The sequence below is a fragment of the Tympanuchus pallidicinctus genome, unplaced genomic scaffold, assembly GCF_026119805.1.
Source record: "Tympanuchus pallidicinctus isolate F22 unplaced genomic scaffold, pur_lepc_1.0 scaffold2, whole genome shotgun sequence".
Taxonomy (NCBI): domain Eukaryota; kingdom Metazoa; phylum Chordata; class Aves; order Galliformes; family Phasianidae; genus Tympanuchus; species Tympanuchus pallidicinctus.
The window spans coordinates 26,713,666-26,732,517 of record NW_026294721.1 but is presented as its reverse complement, the minus strand read 5'-3'; the positions used below and the strand labels follow the sequence as shown (position 1 = coordinate 26,732,517).

Sequence of the window (18,852 nt, the reverse complement as noted above, 5' to 3'; positions counted from 1 at the left end):
TACAAACCTCCCTTGAAAATATGGAAAAGTGCTTCTTTTCACTTCAAAACTTACTGCAGTGCACAAGGAAAAAGATATTGTTTTGTGTACTCATTTTATCTATGTCTTGTATAATACCATAGCTAACTGGCAGGGGGGACAGATGGATGTAGGGTTGAAGTTATCCTAGGAGAGAGAAATGGAGAGAGGGTTTAAGAAGAAAAGAAGAAAAAAATACCTCAACAAATGCATAAAATCTTCAGCTCATTATTGTAAGAGTATGAAAGATCACATCCTTTTTTTTTTTTTTTTTCTTCAGGAGAGATAAGATTATAGGTTACTCTTTCTCATCTAGTTATTCAGTACTACAAGACATAAAGAGCAAAATAATACTTAGTTTTGTGTTATAAGGAATGAAAAGAATAACTGCCAAAGTTTCTAAATTGTTTTAAGGTGTCTTAAGTCATTCAGGGGCTGTCTCCTGAATGTGCATGTGCATAGGCCTGAGCAGACACCTGCATCTATATGGAGGTCTGCTCTTGATCCTTAATAGGACACCAAGTCTTATTAATTTCACACAATTGTTAATAGAGTTTTATTGGGTTGTTCTGTAGAGGATCTCAAGCTGAATTTCATTGGAAATAGACTGGTGAATATTTTCACTACCTTTGGAACTTCAGTAGCTTACCTTTGCTGCTATAAATCTTTGCTTCAGTCCTCATTTATGGATTTTCTTTTTTAACATGTTTTTAGGTGACTATGGCTGCAAATGTCAACTGGTGCAAAATGCCATCAAGATTTTTAGTACCATACTCCTGCTCATTTAGAATCTCAGTACTTTAAAAGATACAGCATGCCTTTCTCCACCTTCAGATTTATGCATCTTACATTTGCATTTAAATAGTCCCTTTAATGACAACACGTTATTCCAGTTCTATCAACATCTAGTTTTAGTATCCAGGTACAACAAAACAAATGTATGATGTGTTTCCTGGGAATTCAGTTTGATCCATGTAAAAATGTGACTTTCATACAAAAAAAAAAAAAAAAAAAGACAGAAGGGAGAAGCTGTTGGCAAACAAAAATGTAAGAAAATGGAGCAAATTCTTTTGAAACTGCTTCCTAAGGTCCATAGGAAAGTAGTTAAACCCAGGGGGTAGAGACGGAGCATATGTGCCAAGTAGCATGCAGCAGAACAAGCGTAAGAAATGAAGGATTCCATGCTGCCTGCTGTGTATAGACGTGCAGTTCTTATTGCCCATAGTACAGCTGTGTTGTTTCTCAGTGCTATAGTTTGTTCTTTAAATCAAGCCACAACCAGTCCCCAGACTACTGTGAATGCTGTAGTTAAGGTGATAAATTCATAGTGCTGGAAATGATTACCTATGATGTAGGACAGGAACTGATTTCTCAGCTTCTGAGTATAATAGAAATGAAAGAATTAATTCTTCCAACAAATACCACTTCATAAAATGTTGTGCATTAGCATTGTGAGAGGATCCTAAGATTTTTTCTGATGCCCTCATATGAGAAAAACATCTTCAAGTTGTTAACAGTTTTTTCTATATGTGTTTTAAAATCTGTTTGTGTGTTCTCCTAACTGCAGTTCTTCAGGTCCAAATACATTATTCTGTGAATTTGCATTCTGCTAAATTTTGTATTTTTTTCCCACAGCGTTTGTTTGACCATACTGTGAAATAAGCACCTTTCCTGAGTTACACGAACAATTAAGATACAAGTCACTTTCTTGTACATGTATCAATGCTCATTTGTCACCTTTTTGTCGATTCATTGTGTTTTGAGAGGTTCTTTAAGAGTTTTCACCCCATCAGCATAGCACTTGAATATCCAAATCTATGAGTTGGAAGGCTGCACTGCATGTGCCATTTGTTGATGAATTCAAGTGATCACTGCACCAATCTTTTGCTTTTTGTATTATGAGATGCGAGTATAGGAAGCCCTATCTACTACTTGGTACCCTTTAATTGGTTTTCAATTCATGAAAAGGACATTTTCTCCAATTTCAGATTACATTCTTTATTAAAGCCTAGCCTAGGGGTTTTTATACACATGCTTCTCTAATACCATTCTAGCCCTGTAGAAGCTTTGTGAAACTGTAAGCAGTCCGACAAATCTCAGCTGACCATTTTAACCTTTACCCTCAGTAAACTAACTTACTCTTTATTACAGACTTGACTATCCTATTGGGACTGGAAATTGTTCACAGGTTCACAGCAGTGAGGCTTCCCTCTAGATTCCTTTTACAGATGGGAGCCATGCTGCAATCTGTCAGTCCTCTGACACACTGGCAATCTGTACCAATGGGTGAAGGCACTTTGGTCAGTAGTTTTGAAGCCTCACATTTGATTACTTTCAGAGATCTTTGTTAAATGCAATTTGGTCCTGAGAAGTTACCACATCTAGCTTATTTATTTAAAGCTAATACATAGAAGGTGCTTGAATGAAGTAGCTCTTCTGACCTATCCGATACAGAGAACTCATTCTCTATGTCACAGTCTCAACAATGGGTGCCCCCTTCTTAAACCTTAGTCACCAGATCTCTCGTCAGTTCCCTTCTTGTTTTCCTGCTCTTGTTGTGTTAATAATTTGGTACCAACCTGAACATTATCTTCACGTTACTCTTCTAGCCCTCTTATATTTACAGCTGACTTGTGATGTTCTATGAATGTTTCTGTTCCCCTTGCCAGCATTTAAACACAGAACTCCCTAAGATGCTTTTGTAACTTTGATCTATGTAAGTCTCTTTCTTCTCTTTGAGTTGTGGCACATGTTTAACTAGATACCTAATAGAATATTTAACAGTTTGCAGGCTGTGTCTTGCTATTCAGGTTGTTCCATTATTTATTATAATTGCCTGCATTTACTGCCCCTTCTTTGAAACTGATTATCTCAGTTTCACTTTGATTGTCCACTCTTGCAACAATATTAAACCTATTTTATTGTTCTTGCTTTTACCAAGTTACTGTCTCATGAATCTTTCTTGTACAGGTATCCACGTACTGAGCAAGATGCTGCTCTTGACTGGGTTATTAATTGTGAGATCTATTCTTTATTCCAGGAAGTCACTGTATACCATTGGAAAACTTAGTCTCATCAGATCTCTCACTACCACTGCCTGAACATAGCAGTTTCTCTTATCTCACTTCCTGATTGCTATCATTATCTTGATCAAAGGTCAGTATCACAGTTCTTAAGGATTAAATTTATTGTTACAGGAGCACAGACCTCTGTGCTGTTGTATCCCATGTTAGCCTTCTTGCATTGTGCTGAAGGCTATCTGCATATGTTATGCCATTTTTAAGTCAGTAGCCTGACAACAGTGTCATACTGGTGTGTGTGTGTGTGATACTATATGTATCTGTGTGTACACACACACACACACCTATCTGTTCTATCTTCGATAGTGATATGTGGCTCTGGAGGCAGTCTGATTTGCCTTCCCTATGTGTTATGATGTGCCTTCCTAGCTAGCATTCGGTGCTCCTTGGAAAAGGCTACATCTGCCTTCATGCTTTGAGCTAGAAAACAGGTGTTAGAGTTTGTCAATTTTCCCCCAGTTTCTAGTTTAAATATTGCTCTACAACTCTGCAACAGTTTTACGCCAGCAGTTTAACGCTGTCCTTCTTGTTTTTCATTTTAAGAAGTTCTTAACATACCTTCCAGAATTGTAGAAGCCCAGAACTGGACACAATACTTCAGATTTGGCCTTATGCCGGGGCAGAGAAGATAAGAACAACCTCCCTCTACCTGCTGGCCACACTTTTTTTTTAATGCACCCCAGGATACCATTAGCCACCTTGGCCACCAGGACACACTGCTGGCTCAAGGCTAACCTCTTGGCCACCAGGACACATCAATTCTTCTTGGCAGAGCTGCTTTCCTGCAGATCATCCCCTAGCCTGTACTGATGCATGCAGTTACTCCTCCCCCAGTGTAGGACTCTGCACTTGCCCTTGTTGAACTTCATAACCCTCCTCTTGATCCAACTCTTCCATCTGTCCAGTTCCTACTGCTTCCAGAATGAATACCTACAGTGTTTGATGAAGTGAGTTTTGTAGAGTTCAGAGAAACTCATCCTCACGTTTAGAGATATTCATGTATAATACATGAAGGAAATTCCAATCTGATTTTATTCCTGGCATGCCAGTGAAAGTGAACTGGAACTTGCAAAAAGTGTATGCCTACAATTCTTCTTTCCTGAGCTACGCTAAATATAGTATGCAGGCACATACAAAGGTATATACTTACACATGAAAGCATTTCATATGAGGTGTGAGCAGGTACAGAAGTGACTTATCCAAGATTTGATCCTTGCACTTGTATGTTAGCTACAAAGTATGAGATTGCACTACTTCTAGGAGCATCACAGCTACCAAAGGTTACAGTGTATTTTGGAGGGAATTCTGCATGGCACTATGTTAGCATGCTCAGTGTACAATCAATCCAGTAAAATTAAACTTCTAAGCTAATCCTTTTATTCTCTAAGTTTACACTTTCAAAGCAAAGTAATAGCAAGATACATGTTATACTACTCATTATAGATCCCACCATGGTATTTCTCTAAACAGTAGTTGAAGAAAAAATTATTTGATCATATTCTAAAATGCATCTTAAAACAATTAAACAAACTTCAGATTTAAAACTTGACAAAACTCTTTGGATTCTTGTACTAAAATTAATAGGAGAGCCTTAAGACTTATAATGAAGTTTATTCAAATTCTTGAGCACAGATTATATGTAACATTTTAGTACTTCCCAATGAGATATTTATGGTATATATCTATAAATTAAGCATTCATTGCATAAAACTGTATTCATTTCTCTGCATACTATACAAATTATCACAGAAACTGATGAGCCAACTAAATAGTCTTGAATACGTCTAACAGTGGCAGGCAGATAAGCTGGTATTACTGATGTTATCTTCATGGTAAGCAGCTCTAAATGAATCTCTCTTGAATTCACTTAATTAAGAAGCTGAAAAGAAAGGAAACATGATTAAAAGCTGAAAAATGCCTATAAAATATAGTATTGCAATTATTTCGAGAGAATAAACAAGGACTTCAAAACAGTCATTTGAAAAGCCATTCAATGTTTGTGTAATAATCTCTTAAATGTTTATATCTCATTAGATAATTACTAAGTAAGCATGAAAGTCATCAAATAAAAACCTGAGTGACTGAAACTTATATTTTCATATTAAAAACATTAAAAAGCAAAATGCACTTCAAACATCTGTTCTCTTCAATCAAGCTCTGCACCTGCTCTTACTACCTAAAAGTAAAAGCTATGTCTCCTGGGAGATATTTCAGATTTATTTTAATCATTCTTCCCTTGTAGAAGTGGCCCCTGAGTGGGGAGGGTACAAATGACTTGGCAAGGTTCTGAATGGCTCCAGACTCTTAACATTCTTAATGTTTTAATAAATTAAGGAGTTTCAGATGACATTGCTGCTTCTTCATCCCTGGGACAAAACCTTGTATTTAAAATAAAAATTAAAAAAGCTTACGTTTCAATTGTCATACATTTCATTTGAGGTTTTTCAAGGACATTATCAAATGAGGTATGTTTACAAAGGGGAACGCAGAGAGAAAGAGTTGTGCATAACCGCAGATTGAGTTAATTCTATAAACACAGAATAATGACAGGCTGAAGTGAAGGGTTACTACAGCTTGACTGTGTCTAGCTTCATATGAAAGAACTTTTGATTCCTCAAAGATATACAATGTCCTCAAGTATACACATCATATTAACTTCATCACTTTTCCATTTATGGCATAATTAACTACTCATTGCAAAACAGCCATGCAAGTGCCATGAGCTAAAAAGACAATACACTATAAAGATGTTCCCTGCTGCAAAAAGTTGACATGCTCATTAAGCAAGACATACAGACCAAGGCAAAACAGATGGCAACTGGCTGGGTGCTAGAGGGTGAAGTGATTATTGAAAAGGAAATGCAAGAACAACTATACAAAGAGAACTGCAAAGTGCTGAACTGAGAAATAAGAGAATGCTGTAGGATAGGTATGCAAGGCCATGTACAGGAAAGAAGGAATGAAGAAGAGAGGAATAAAGATAGTGGGAAAATTTCAGGCAGGAAGAATAGGAGGGGTAAAGGGTAATCAGGCAAGTAGCAATGACAGAATCAGGGGTGGTGAAAAACTGAAAGGTATTACTGTAGGAAAATATAAATATAGCAATGTCATTTTGAATAAATATTCTGCTACTATATCTGCTACTGTATCTATATTACTGTTTGTCTGTAGCACAACTGAAGTACATGTTTAGCAGCTAAGGTAAATAGCAAAAGTAATGCAGAAGTTATATATGTCTAAGAAGGAAAAAAAGCCAAAGGTTGGAAAACACAAAGCACCAAAACATTATAAAAATCATGAAACAGACAGTAGCCAAAAAAAGATGGAGAGGGGGGCAAGGTTTCAGAAAAACCTGTAAGGACAAGTTGAGTAATATCTGTTTAAATCGATCTTAAAAGACGTACTACAGAGCCAGACACCTGAAATTTGGAGCTCTTATTCTTTAAAGGACTAGAAACCTCACAGAGAAGACTGTGGAAGTCTGCGGCTATTCGTGCACTCAGTGCACACAATATTTGATTATTTAGATGAAGAAACTGGTTTGTTTTCCATTTCAGTGGGCAACTTTTTTTTTTTTTTTTTCTGAAAAACTTGCTGTCCAGCCATAATAAGAGAAGAAATATGGAAAATGGTATTATCATTCTCCTGTCTTTTAGAATTATCCTGGTTGCCTCAGTTTTGAAGGAAGTAGTTTATTTTGTTGAGTGCTACAGACCTGACTGTGAATCATAGTGTTTAACAGAACTAGATTACCAGTTCATAAATTTCAGGTGAATCAAACTAATTAGGTGTAAAGTCAATGTGGAATATCTGAGCAGTTATTTGCAGCACTCACATTTACTAATACTTTAATTTTATTTGTCTGTAGACACTGTTTATTTGTTCTATTTACTTACATTTTAACAATCTATTTTGAAGAAATTACTATTCTATTTTATTCATTTGTATTTAATCTCAGTTGTTCAATATTATTCAAGAATTCTTTACTGAAACTAATTTAATTAAGTCGAGGATAGACATTTCTTATATGGCATATACAGTAAATGCAAGGTATCCAGCTCCGCATCTTGTCTGTTCTTGCTCTGACTCTAGGTAAAGAACAAATACTTCATGTCCAACTTAACATTCATGTTTATTTCATGAAAATAAGGCATCTTTTATTTATCATGCTTTCTTTCAGCTTATTTCTTTTTCCATGCTAGTCATTTCAAAATATGTATTTTCCCAATGTATTAGTTCATAGTGCTGAAGGCTGATTATTTTTTTATTATTTAACTAAAGCCTCTTCACCTTAATGTTTTCAGTAATACACAATTGCAATTGCTTTCAAGGCTAATCTGATAATGAAACTCACAACTGCAGGTGCCAAAAAATTGATAAAGATACATAATGCGAGCAACTTAATAAAAAATTACATAAAACTCTCACATTTTCTGCTGTTCGTATTATTTTAAATCACATTAAAACAACAGTGCATGGTAAGACGTAGACTTGAAAGGACAATAAAAGGTGCCATCAATAACAAAATGACCCTAAAAATTTCAAAAAGTCTACTTCATAGATTTCAACCAAAGATAAAACAAAACAAAACAAAAATCATGGATAACTTTTTTTTTTTTTAAACACCATTATACACTGAATAAGACTTTTGTCTTTTTCTCTTAAAGAAACCAGCATTACAAATATTTTTATTGCTACTATTCACAGTGATACACTACTCTGCTAATGTACTGATGCATTCTCTCTTGTTCTAACTGTCCCTCCTCATTCTTAATATTTTATGTGTTTTCTTGGACTGCACCAACCTAATGTAAGGTTTGCATAGAACTTTCCAAACTCTTTTCTGAATACAAAAGCTTAGATTTCATCCTTCTGGCTTATAGTTAAATTTGTTCTCCCTATTGTTAGCATGTGTCCTAGTTACTAATAACATTATGTTGAGGTAGTGAAATGCTCAATGACTGAATATCTGATACTTAATTCATCATTTATCCAATTTAAATGCTGGAGCGAGAAGGTTTCTAAAAATATTCCTTTGGATGTATCAACATTCCTGGTCTTATTACAGAACCACAGAATTGCAGGGGTTGGAAGGGACCTCCAGGGATCATTAAATCTACTGCCCAGCCAAAGCAGGTTCCCTACAGCAGGTAGAAGGGATAAAGGGGAAAATGTACAACGGTGAAATAAAATTAATGTATTATCATTCAACCATTAATGACAACAATTAAAATAAAGGTTTTAGCAAAAAAAAGAAAAAAATCTATCCTGTTCCCACAAAAGGTGGTTTAGTAGCATAAAAAGCCAGCCATAGTAAAAATGACTATAGGGGAGAAATTTATTACATGCTTACTCATCCATCACGAATCTATATACCCTGTAAATAATCTTCATGATGATCTCAATTTTGCATTCCATCTCTCATTCCAAAGGTTTACTGTATATTTGTATTTTACCAGCACATTAAAACATTATTTTTGCTCAACCTAACTTTCAGGAAAAAATATTCTATGGAAGGGAGAATCAAAACCTAATTTGAAGATGTCTGAAGCAGTTTAAAATGATGTTACTCTCCCTTCCTACACACACGTGCGTGTGTGTGTAAAGAGCATATTTATAGACTTGTGCTGTTCTGTAGCACTCTTCTGGAAACTTTTCTGTTTGTCACAGAAATTAACACTGATAATGGCATTACCATTAATCAAGGCATTACCAGCATCAAGGAGGTAACAGCGTTCCCAGTACTTTAATTTATGCATCTTAGAAAAGGAAATAAATTTATCAGGTTTTTGACTCCAGTTATATGTTTATCTAACTCTGTTTTGATTTATCTTCACTACACGAAGGTCACTGGAGAGAAGCAGGCTGCACAGTAGTTTATGTTACTTTTGCAGTTTTTATTGATGCATCCTGTTTCACATAGGACACATTTGAGGGTTTATTGACAGAGAGCACAAACAATTCTGTGTATTTGGCTTTTTTTAAAGTAAGACAAAAATTGATGTTTTTGATAGTGCACATAAAGAAAACAAATTGTTTAAATGCTAAATGTTACTTTAGGTATGCCAACATAAGCATCCTTTCTTTTTTTCTAATAAATCATTAGTATGCACTGTTTCTAGTGGCATTAAAGTTTTACTAGCCTGAGGCCAATTTATCACATAAAGACTTACAGTTTCAAGGTGAAATCATAACCAGTTAAAGTAAAAAGACAGACATATTTCACATTTTTAAGATATAATCACACTGGGATCTATTGATGAGACATAAAAAATCCTTGGATAGATGCTAAGAAAGTCAGACAAATAAATGTGTATCAACAGATATGACTAAAATTAATGTGTAGAATATAACATTAAAGGGACAAAGAAAAAAATAAGAGAATTTACATACTTGGTCCTTCTGCACACTCACTTCATTAGAATTTGTAACTATGCACATAAACCAAAGAACTCCTCTTCAGAATGAGTATGACATTGTCATGAATATGGTTGAGACAACTGAAATTTAATGGCAAGGCTAAAAGGTAGTTTCCAGAGAAGGTGATGAGAGGCTGCACAGACTATTCCAGATGGCAAATTACAAAATCCATACTGATGAAATCTCACAATACTATACTACAGGGCCCTTTGCTGATCAATTTCCTTAGCAGAACAGAGTAAAAAGCAGGAAAAGACCTGTGCATATTACGAGGAGAAGAGTTAAACTATCTTGAGTAGTGGTACAAAACTGAGAAAGCTGGCTTCTGTACTAACACACAAGACCACTCATGGAAATCAACATTAATTATTAGAAAAAAATTTAGTATTCCCCGCATGACTCATTAACAGTGACTGTTTAAAAAAAATAATAATAATAACAGCAGAACTGATAATATTAATAGACTGTTCTTTTTTTTTTCTACTTACTTGAAAATAGAGACTTCTGAATCTGCATTGCTAGCAGTTCCCTTATGTATATTTTGTACATGCATTAGACGACAATTCATAGTGTCAAAAGATCTTTCAGCAAAGCATTACTACATCTACACTACAACATGAATGTCATGCACTTACTTTGTTCAACCACGGTAAACAGTAACACAGACTAATATATAATATGTGATTTATTAGTCTACTAGTTTAAAGAAAACAATTTCACTGGAAATAATGAAAATCTCATCTTTTTAAAATGCATTCTTGCCACTTAGATTGGGTAAAACAGCTCTTAGCTGGTTTTTTACATCTTAGCTGTACTGTAAAGCCTTGCGTAGCAAGGCTATGTCAATTGTATAAATATGTTTTGTATGTGTATATATGTACATATACATGTACATAATAGTTATTAATCTTGGATTTAGTTGTAACAACAGAAGACTGACTTTTTTTCAAGTGGCCTGGTCCATCATGACTATAGCACAGAAGACTTAATTGCATGTTACTTTTTCTCCTAGCCTGGCTTTTTCAGGTAAATCTAAAAATACTATCAGGATCATGAGAAAATGATATGGGTTCTTGAAAGGCTACTAAAAAAAGTGTGTAACAAATGAGCAAGATGTAAATCAGAAATCTAGGCAATCTCTACAGGTGACTCACAGCTGAATTACAGAAAGAAACATGTAAAAAGTTTTATAAATTCAAACATAATTTTTCCTTCACATTTTTCATGGAGCACTGTATAAGCCATGGTCTGTACTCAAATGGTCTGCATTAACAGTCATTCTAATCCCATCAGCTTTCTATTTCTTTCTGATTTGCTCCAGTTGATCACCTTTCTTTCTGCTTCTTCCAACTCCCATAGATTCCAGTGGTAAAAATTAAAGATTTGTTATGTAAAAAATGTTCTTAAATTTAGACAATGTTATTAAAATACATCAGATGAGAATTTAATGAAAAATTACCTGTATGGGTAGCCATGGTATTTGGAGCGGAATATGGACAACAGGAAGCTGAAGAAAAAGACCACCAGCCCCAGGCCTACTAGGCATATTACTGGAAAGAAAATAACTTTGTTTACTAGCGTATAAAAGATTTAAAACTGGAATCTCTACAAAGAATATTATTTACGTCAATCATTTATATAGAATTTTGACAGTGAAATACAGAAACACTGCTGCTTGCCTACTGATGCTCACTATCTTCTGATAGGATTTCAAATACACATGGAAATAATATTTATGGTTATTAAGAAAAAATAACTTGTCAGTTCAAATGTACTTTCAAGAAAAGAGAGCAGCAATTTGCAACTCAAATGTTTGCGGATGCAAACACCTCACTGCTGATAACAGATTTAATAACACTTTAAATTATACATGTCAAGCAATGTCATTTCAGGTATTTGCTTGTTCTTTTGGAAAACAAATTACATTTAGAAAAAACATCCCTGGACTAATGGAATCATGCTGCCTCTAGTCAACCATCTAAGACTAAAGTAACTGCAAAGGCTGTTTATAACTGCTTTATCTAATTCTTAGTGGCTAAAACATTTCACTGTATTAAGTTCCAGGGCTGGCAGAGAAATTACTCTTAAATATTATGTCTTTGGGTATTGAAGTTAAGTAACAACGACACAGACCTTCTGAGAGCATCCAGATGCAAGCTCATTGAGCCTTTTCAGGCTAAGAAAGAATTAGCAAAGTAAATACTTAAATTAACAAATCAAATCTGAAACACCAGTTGACATTTTTGTAGCAGTAGCAAAAACCCTTTTCAATCATCATAGCTCACTGAATTGTGCGCAAGAGAAAAAAAAAAAAAAGGAACATTTTACAGTCTGCTGTATATGACTGAGATACACCTCACCTATGAGGACTGCTCCAAAAGTAATGCCCAAACCCACTGCAACAGAGGTGGATGGTGGTAGTAAGTCAGTGGAGGGTAATATCCCAACAATATCCTGTTTCATTTTGGTGCCAGCAGCAAAGGGGCAGTCTGACAAAATGGTATCTGACACAGAAGAGTGTATGAAGTAAAGGTGTGTCACTGAACTCTCCATGTGGAAAAAATCAAATCCATTGACATGCACTAATGCTTGATGAACATTTGTGGAGACCAAACAGTGGATGTGAGCAGAGTTAGGTGGTGGGTGTGAGCAGAGTTAGGTGGTGGTGGGCATTTCAGCAATGGTGACAACAGTGGGTTACCTCTGTTGGTACAGATTTTTATGAGCTCAGCACACAGGCTTTTGTTCATTGCTATTGAAATGCATAGCTAATCAGGCAATGGTGGTGAACATGTTGAAAAACACTGTTTTGTAGCTGAGAAGTTGCTCTCTCAAGTAGTTGCTACTCTTTGTATCTGTTGTAGTTTCCATGGAAACAAATAGAAGTTGGTGAAGCTGAAAATGGATTCATTTTTCATTAAAATTGACTATGTAAAAACTGACATATATCAATCTAACTGTTAAAACTTCTGCAACTAGTTTGAGAAAATTAGCCCTGTACAGATTTTATACACACACTTCATCATACAGAAACTGCCAGTCACAAATATGATTTCAAACCATAATGAAATGAAATGTTAAGCATGAACAACGCAAGACACACAGACAGCATTCAAATGAAAGCAGAAGCAAGTTTGAACTTGTACTTGTGATATGATAGCCCATATCACTACACACATAATCACAGAAGCAACTGTGATCCAACAACACGTGCCAATTAAATTAATGTCAATGTCTTTTCAAAATCAGTATTAGTTAAGATCCATGAAAGATACACAAAATCAAGTTATACCACTACAGCTCACTGAAGATGACACTCAAATCAGTATAGACAAACAGCTAACATTCAACGTACCCTTATGAAGCATTATTGGCTAGCCCTATCTGCAATGCTGTATATTACACACAAGATGCTAAAGAATGGATTTTAAAAGATCAAATAGCATAGAAATGATGGTATCTTTAAAAATCTTCAACCATTTATGTGAGAAAAAAGTAAATGGCTGTATGGTAAGAAGTTTAAATCTGAATAAAATGCTTTCATATAGTGTTCTTATGCAACTGACTGCCAAAAAAATATTTAGATACTCTGAATGAGAATGAAATTCAGAAAAAAAACATAAAACTAGCACTTCTGGCTAGCAGCCCTTAGACGTTACATATTAGGATATATTCTGCATTGTTGTGCTTTCACTTTCCTTCAGAGACATATTGTACAAAGTGTAACAAGAATTTTTTCTCTCCTTTGCATGTTGTCGCGAGCATCTTAAATGCCTAAACTCATTTTGAAAATGCTTTGAAACTCCTTTTCTTTAACTCACAGACACATTCACATTATGCCTTTCTACCTCATAGAGAATGTCAAGTCATAAGTTGACTGGGGATGCTTAAGACCTGTTTTTACTGCTACAACATGCTAATATAATCTATTAGCTATATGCTAATAGCTAATAGAGCTATTGAAGGTCTATGCTATACTCTTCTCCACTCCACAACATGTAAAAATTAGTTTAAGGAAGAACTTTTAAAAACTTAATCAGATAGTCATTTGTAATTTCTCAATATCTTTTTAACTGTGATAACATTGTCTTAATTGTACTAAGAAACTTACTTCTCCTCTTCCCAACATCCCCTTTGGAGGTAGCAGCTTCATTCAGGAGTACCATTCCCATGGTAATAGCAGCATCTATATCACCATTGTCAAGGAAACAGCAGATGTGCAGATACCTCAGAAAGCCACAAAGGCACAGCTAAAAGCTAAGGCTTTCAAGTTGATAAAAAATATTTATATATAAAACTGCATATCACAATCTACTGAACCAACAGATTCACCTGGGGGAAAAATAGGAATAACATTTTCCTTTGAGCATTCTACATAAAAGAGGAAAGAAGGTTGAAAAAGCTCTAACGAATAAGTCCTTATATAAGACATATGGCTTTTCAATAGTTATGAAAATAGATACTCTCCAATATTTTCCAATATTTGGTATATTGGAAAGTAAAGGATTTTATAAAATGAAGACTAAAAGAGCAAGAAATCATTCCTATTCCACAGCGGGTTTTTTTAATGAAAACTGAAACAGCTGAACTGCTTTATCTTTAATCTGCTTCTCAACATACATTTGCTTAGTCTTTAGTGTCATATTGCAGCAGAGAAACATCCCAGAGGCAAAGTCCTGAGTTTTATTGCCTAATTATTACTGTTAGGAATACAAACAACTACATAACAATAAAACAATTTAGCAAGATCTTAAACCATACAATTAATTGCTTACTTAAAACTTGATAAATAAAAAAGAATGATTGCTACTTACTGTGTTTAAAATCTGTTCTGAAGAGGAAGCATGAATGAATGTCACACTGAAGCAGGAGTATGTCACCTGAGCTATATCTCACAGTTTCAGAAAATAGAAATTTTAATAGAGACAGCTAAATCTTGAATAAGGGAGAGATTTTTAAACTTCACTTTCCCCAGGGCTAGGCAGCAGGATGGCAGACTAACTACCAAATTTAAGAATGAGACACATTTCAATTTACCTACACATATAATACAGAAGATGCTTCACACATACTACAGACATGAACAATATTTCCAGCCTCTTATACCTGCATTAGTGTTATTAATATTAACATTTTTACATTAACAATTTTCAAAATTAGACAAAAATTCTCTAATATATCCGAAATTTCAGTTATATGATTTCAATTACAGTTAAGTGAAGAGTAATAGAATTTAAAAAAAAGCAAGCACTAGTGGCAAAATGTGATATGTGTTCACACACATATCAGCCCACAGGCAATGTCAAGGCAATGTAAGTTAAAACAATTTTTCAGGCATGGACATCCTCCAATGGTCCTAAATTAAGACACTTGCAACACATGCATAACGTAGAAGGCATGGGCTCACTTGGATTAAATTGTTAAGGCTGAGTTTTGAACAAAATCATTGTTTAGAAATGTGAAAAACTGTGGATCTACTTCCTCGTGAAATTAGGCATTCCCCATCTTTCCAATGATGCTGCCCACTTTACTAGAGAGAGAAGAATGCAATATTCTTAATGGCAGAGAAAAGCAAGGAAAATACTGCAACCAAAGCCCAGCAATTCTAGGGAATAATCTCCCTGGATTCCCAGTCTCAAGGCTATTTATAGTTTGTTGTTCTTTATCCCCCAAGGCATCAGAGTAAATATACAATGGAATTTATTATTAAATCTATGTTAAGAGAGATATCGGAATCACTATTATTTTCTCTTTGAACGGCTGTTTTGAAAGAAGAGCTCTAAAATTTCTTGAAGGCAAAAATAAGCTGGTATTACTGTGAATGCTTCAGACATAGACATTATATTATTACAGAGAAGACTGCAGATGAAAGATAAAAGGAAAGCAAGAATAAAATAGTAGATAATTATACAAAGACTTTGGAGGTTAAGATAATGAAAATTTTGTTTCTTGGAGCATATTGAAACACAAGAGGTTTTCTTGTATTTCACCAGGAACACGGAACATCAGGAAACACTTCTTAACTGTGTGGGTAATGGAGCACTGACACAGGGTGCCCAGAGGCTGTGGAGACTCCTCCTTGTAGATCTTCAGAAATCACCTGGATGTCGCTCTGGGCACCTGCTCTAGGTATCTCTGCTGGAGCAAGGGTGGGATCAGGACCCAGAGGGTCCTGCCTACCTCAACCACTCTGTGACTCTGTGAAAATGCTTTATAATGGTCATGAGGATCTGTCATGTTTTAAACATATAGCTCATTCATCACACAGTTATCAAAAATCTTATTAATGGATATTAAAAATAAGCTGCCTCAAACATGTTTTCCCTTATGTCATTGTTGGGTTTAATCATGTTTTCATTAAAGCCACAGGCTAAAGGAAACTTTAAACATGACTTCTTTAGAAGTTCACATCAGGCCTAGTGTTACAGATAATGTAGAGTATATTTAAATGCATTGTTCATGAATGGATTTTATCTGCTACAAAATTCAGTAAAACACATATTTCAAAAGTACTTAATAAATTGAGCAATATGGAAAACATAACAAAAACATCCCAGGAGCTAAAATGTAGGCTTCATAGAATATTTTAAAATCTTTCCCAAAATAGCTGGGGGAAGGAGGAGGAGGAATGGAATCCACACTATTATACAGATTAGAAGAGAAGGTAAAAAAAATCATCTTCTAACCTCTCTGTTTTTCCTAAGCACAAGACTGGAAATTTCTTGTGCTACTCATATGCTTCTATGCAAGACTAGAGAAGGTGTCATGAAACTTATTCATTTCTCTGCTTTCAAATGTTAAGAATGCAAAAAAAAAAAAAAAAAAAAAAGCAAAAAAAAAAAAAAAAAAAAAAGCAAAAAAAAAAAAAAAAAAGAATTGAAAAAGTTGCAAGAAAGGCTGAAAGAAATACCACCCAGATTCCACATATATTTCTAGCTTATCAATAAAAGCCCCTAGCATTGAATTATCTAACAACTTTATTTTACCAATCTCTCATTTAGATTTATAACAGTAATTAATTTTGTTCTTAATTTAACTGAATCATGAGGAATGACAAAGAACAAAACCCACTGAAAAGCTATTTGGCAGATATGAATTTTTTGTGTTGTTGTTTTTTTTTTTAAACAGACAATGATTTTTAGTCCTCTTTTCCTATTACTGGGAAGAACAGTTTGACAAAAGCAACGTCTCCTCTGCAACTGAGAGCAGATCTATAACCAGAAGAACTGTGCTTTCCAACTCCCCCCTATTTCGGAGACTCACATCATTACCTTCCAACTTCCTTCACATTGTCACTACTTTTGCTTCAGTTGTTGCTTTCTAACTTCAGTCATGGATTTTCAGCCTCACTTAGTTGATGTCAATGACACTGGCTTTATAACTTCACACTCTTAACAGTGATTGAATAACTTACTTTAAATCTGTGATGTTGAAGCAAAACTTCAGTCAGTTGAGTCCTGATTTTAATGCAATCACTAGCTTTGCACCATAGAATATTTAGTTTAAATTACTATTTTGGGCTCCTCTTTCTAGCACTGTATGTTATGTCTTTATGTTATTTTGATATTCCACAAAGTGAAAGCAACAGTCCTGTTCCAGAAATAATCTACATATCTCATTTCTTCAGCAAAGTAGAATTTAAAGTTTTGTCAACTAGTTACTTGGATGGTCTTCCATCTTCAAAAAATTTAATAGCATGAAAAGATGTACTTGTTTTCTGATTTCTGTTGATTTCTGTCACTATGCATTATGAAACTACTCTGAAAAGACAAGGCAAATGTGGACTCAGACAAATGATAGCTAGCAAATATTTTAAACTCAGATGTTTATGTTTTCTGGTAAACATATCCTTTTGTAGCAATTTTGTAGGTGAATCTACAAAATTAATTTTTGTAAAATATCTTTCCATTGTTAAATTTGGAATTGTTTCAGTTCTACTTGTTAAACTTCTGCTGCCCCTTTTCCTAGATGGCACATAATCCTCACTGAAATGGAGAACTTTACACTAGTTACTTAGTGCTTTTGAAAAGCTTCTGAATACTTTGATAAATGAGGAGCAGTTTAGTAGTATGATGAAAAACAGTGATGATCAAAATTCATAAGATTATTCATAAAATGATCATCATCAGCAGAGTATTAGCTCTGCAAATACCAAGATGTTTTATTGGAAGTATTTTTAAGAAAAATGATTGGATCAATAAACTCTGTAATAATAGATACCTTACAAAATGTAAGTGATCACTAGTAAATTCTGGGTAGTTTCTATTAGCATGCTTTGACTGAAAATTTAATTGCTATTAATTCCAGCCAGAATGTCCCAAAGAAGAAAGCTTGGCAATCTGTAAGTTATTAATGTCATATACCATTTATATCTTTACTTCACAAATTTAGTCATAATCGCTAGTGAGTGGGTAACAAAAGGAGAGAAAATTAGTTGAGAGAAAACTTGCTAACTTTGTAAAAAAAGTATAGAGGTCTCATTCATATGTTACTGGATTACTGCTAACAGTAAAAATCCTAAATCAACATTATTCATATTAAGAACTATGTTGTATCTGTGGACCATTTAATAATATATGAGCAAAAATAACTAAGGGACAAAATGTTAATTCGCTCAACTCTGTGTTCAATTTATTGTTAACTAAAATGGGGATAGTTTATTTCTCAACATTTAAAAACTTCTTGCTCGCTTTATCATACTGAACAAGAACACAAGCATCTTTAGTAAAGGGGTATGAAGATTAACAGGAAAATCTATGATTTACTGTATTTTTTTTTCCCCCTGAGGAATAATAAGTAAAACATGATATGCTATCCCCTTATGAGAAGAAGGTATATCCCACCAACCTAGAAAATTATTTGCTTTAGCTTCTTTCTACTAATATTTAAACCTTTAAAATACCTGCTATAATTTCAGATATATTGAATATATATTAACTACATTTTAACTGCGCAGTTTCAAAGTGTATTTAACTTTCAGCTTACATCTGAAAAACCCAAACATAACATGCATTCCAATCACTGTATTCAGGAAGTACTCTTTAGCTATGTCCAATTCTTGAAAATGAAGTGTTAGTAACTTTTCCATCTTGCGAATCTGACGTTTTTTATGATAGGGTGAAGAAACTAATCAAGAAAAGTTATGGTTTTGAAATGAAAGACATTGTTGCTTCATTTCATGAGCAATGAGTCTGATGTTCCACTTCTACTCTTCAATGTGCCATCAATTCTGAATTAGACCATAACCATCCCAGTGGATGATTCAACAAGACCTGATGGCTGAGGAATGAGGTAAGTTTACGATAACCATATTTTTATGTCTGAACTCAGTGAA

The 18,852-nt window shown here is 34.5% G+C and overlaps 1 protein-coding gene and 1 long non-coding RNA gene across 2 annotated transcripts in view; both read right to left on the bottom strand.

The window, feature by feature from the left end:
* Nucleotides 1-18,852, bottom strand: part of LOC128080325 (uncharacterized) — a 987,521-nt gene that overhangs the window by 219,916 nt on the left and 748,753 nt on the right. The gene's annotated exons all lie outside the window — the stretch shown is intronic.
* The window catches only part of TUSC3 (tumor suppressor candidate 3), a 107,421-nt gene continuing 93,258 nt past the window's right edge, over nucleotides 4,690-18,852 (bottom strand). Inside the window, exons 8-10 of the mRNA XM_052682405.1 lie at nucleotides 13,630-13,704; nucleotides 10,978-11,068; nucleotides 4,690-4,977 (exon numbers count right to left, since the gene is read on the bottom strand). Coding sequence (XP_052538365.1) covers nucleotides 4,962-4,977; nucleotides 10,978-11,068; nucleotides 13,630-13,704 — 182 coding nt within the window. The 3' untranslated portion in view covers nucleotides 4,690-4,961. The remainder of the gene's footprint in view (nucleotides 4,978-10,977; nucleotides 11,069-13,629; nucleotides 13,705-18,852) is intronic.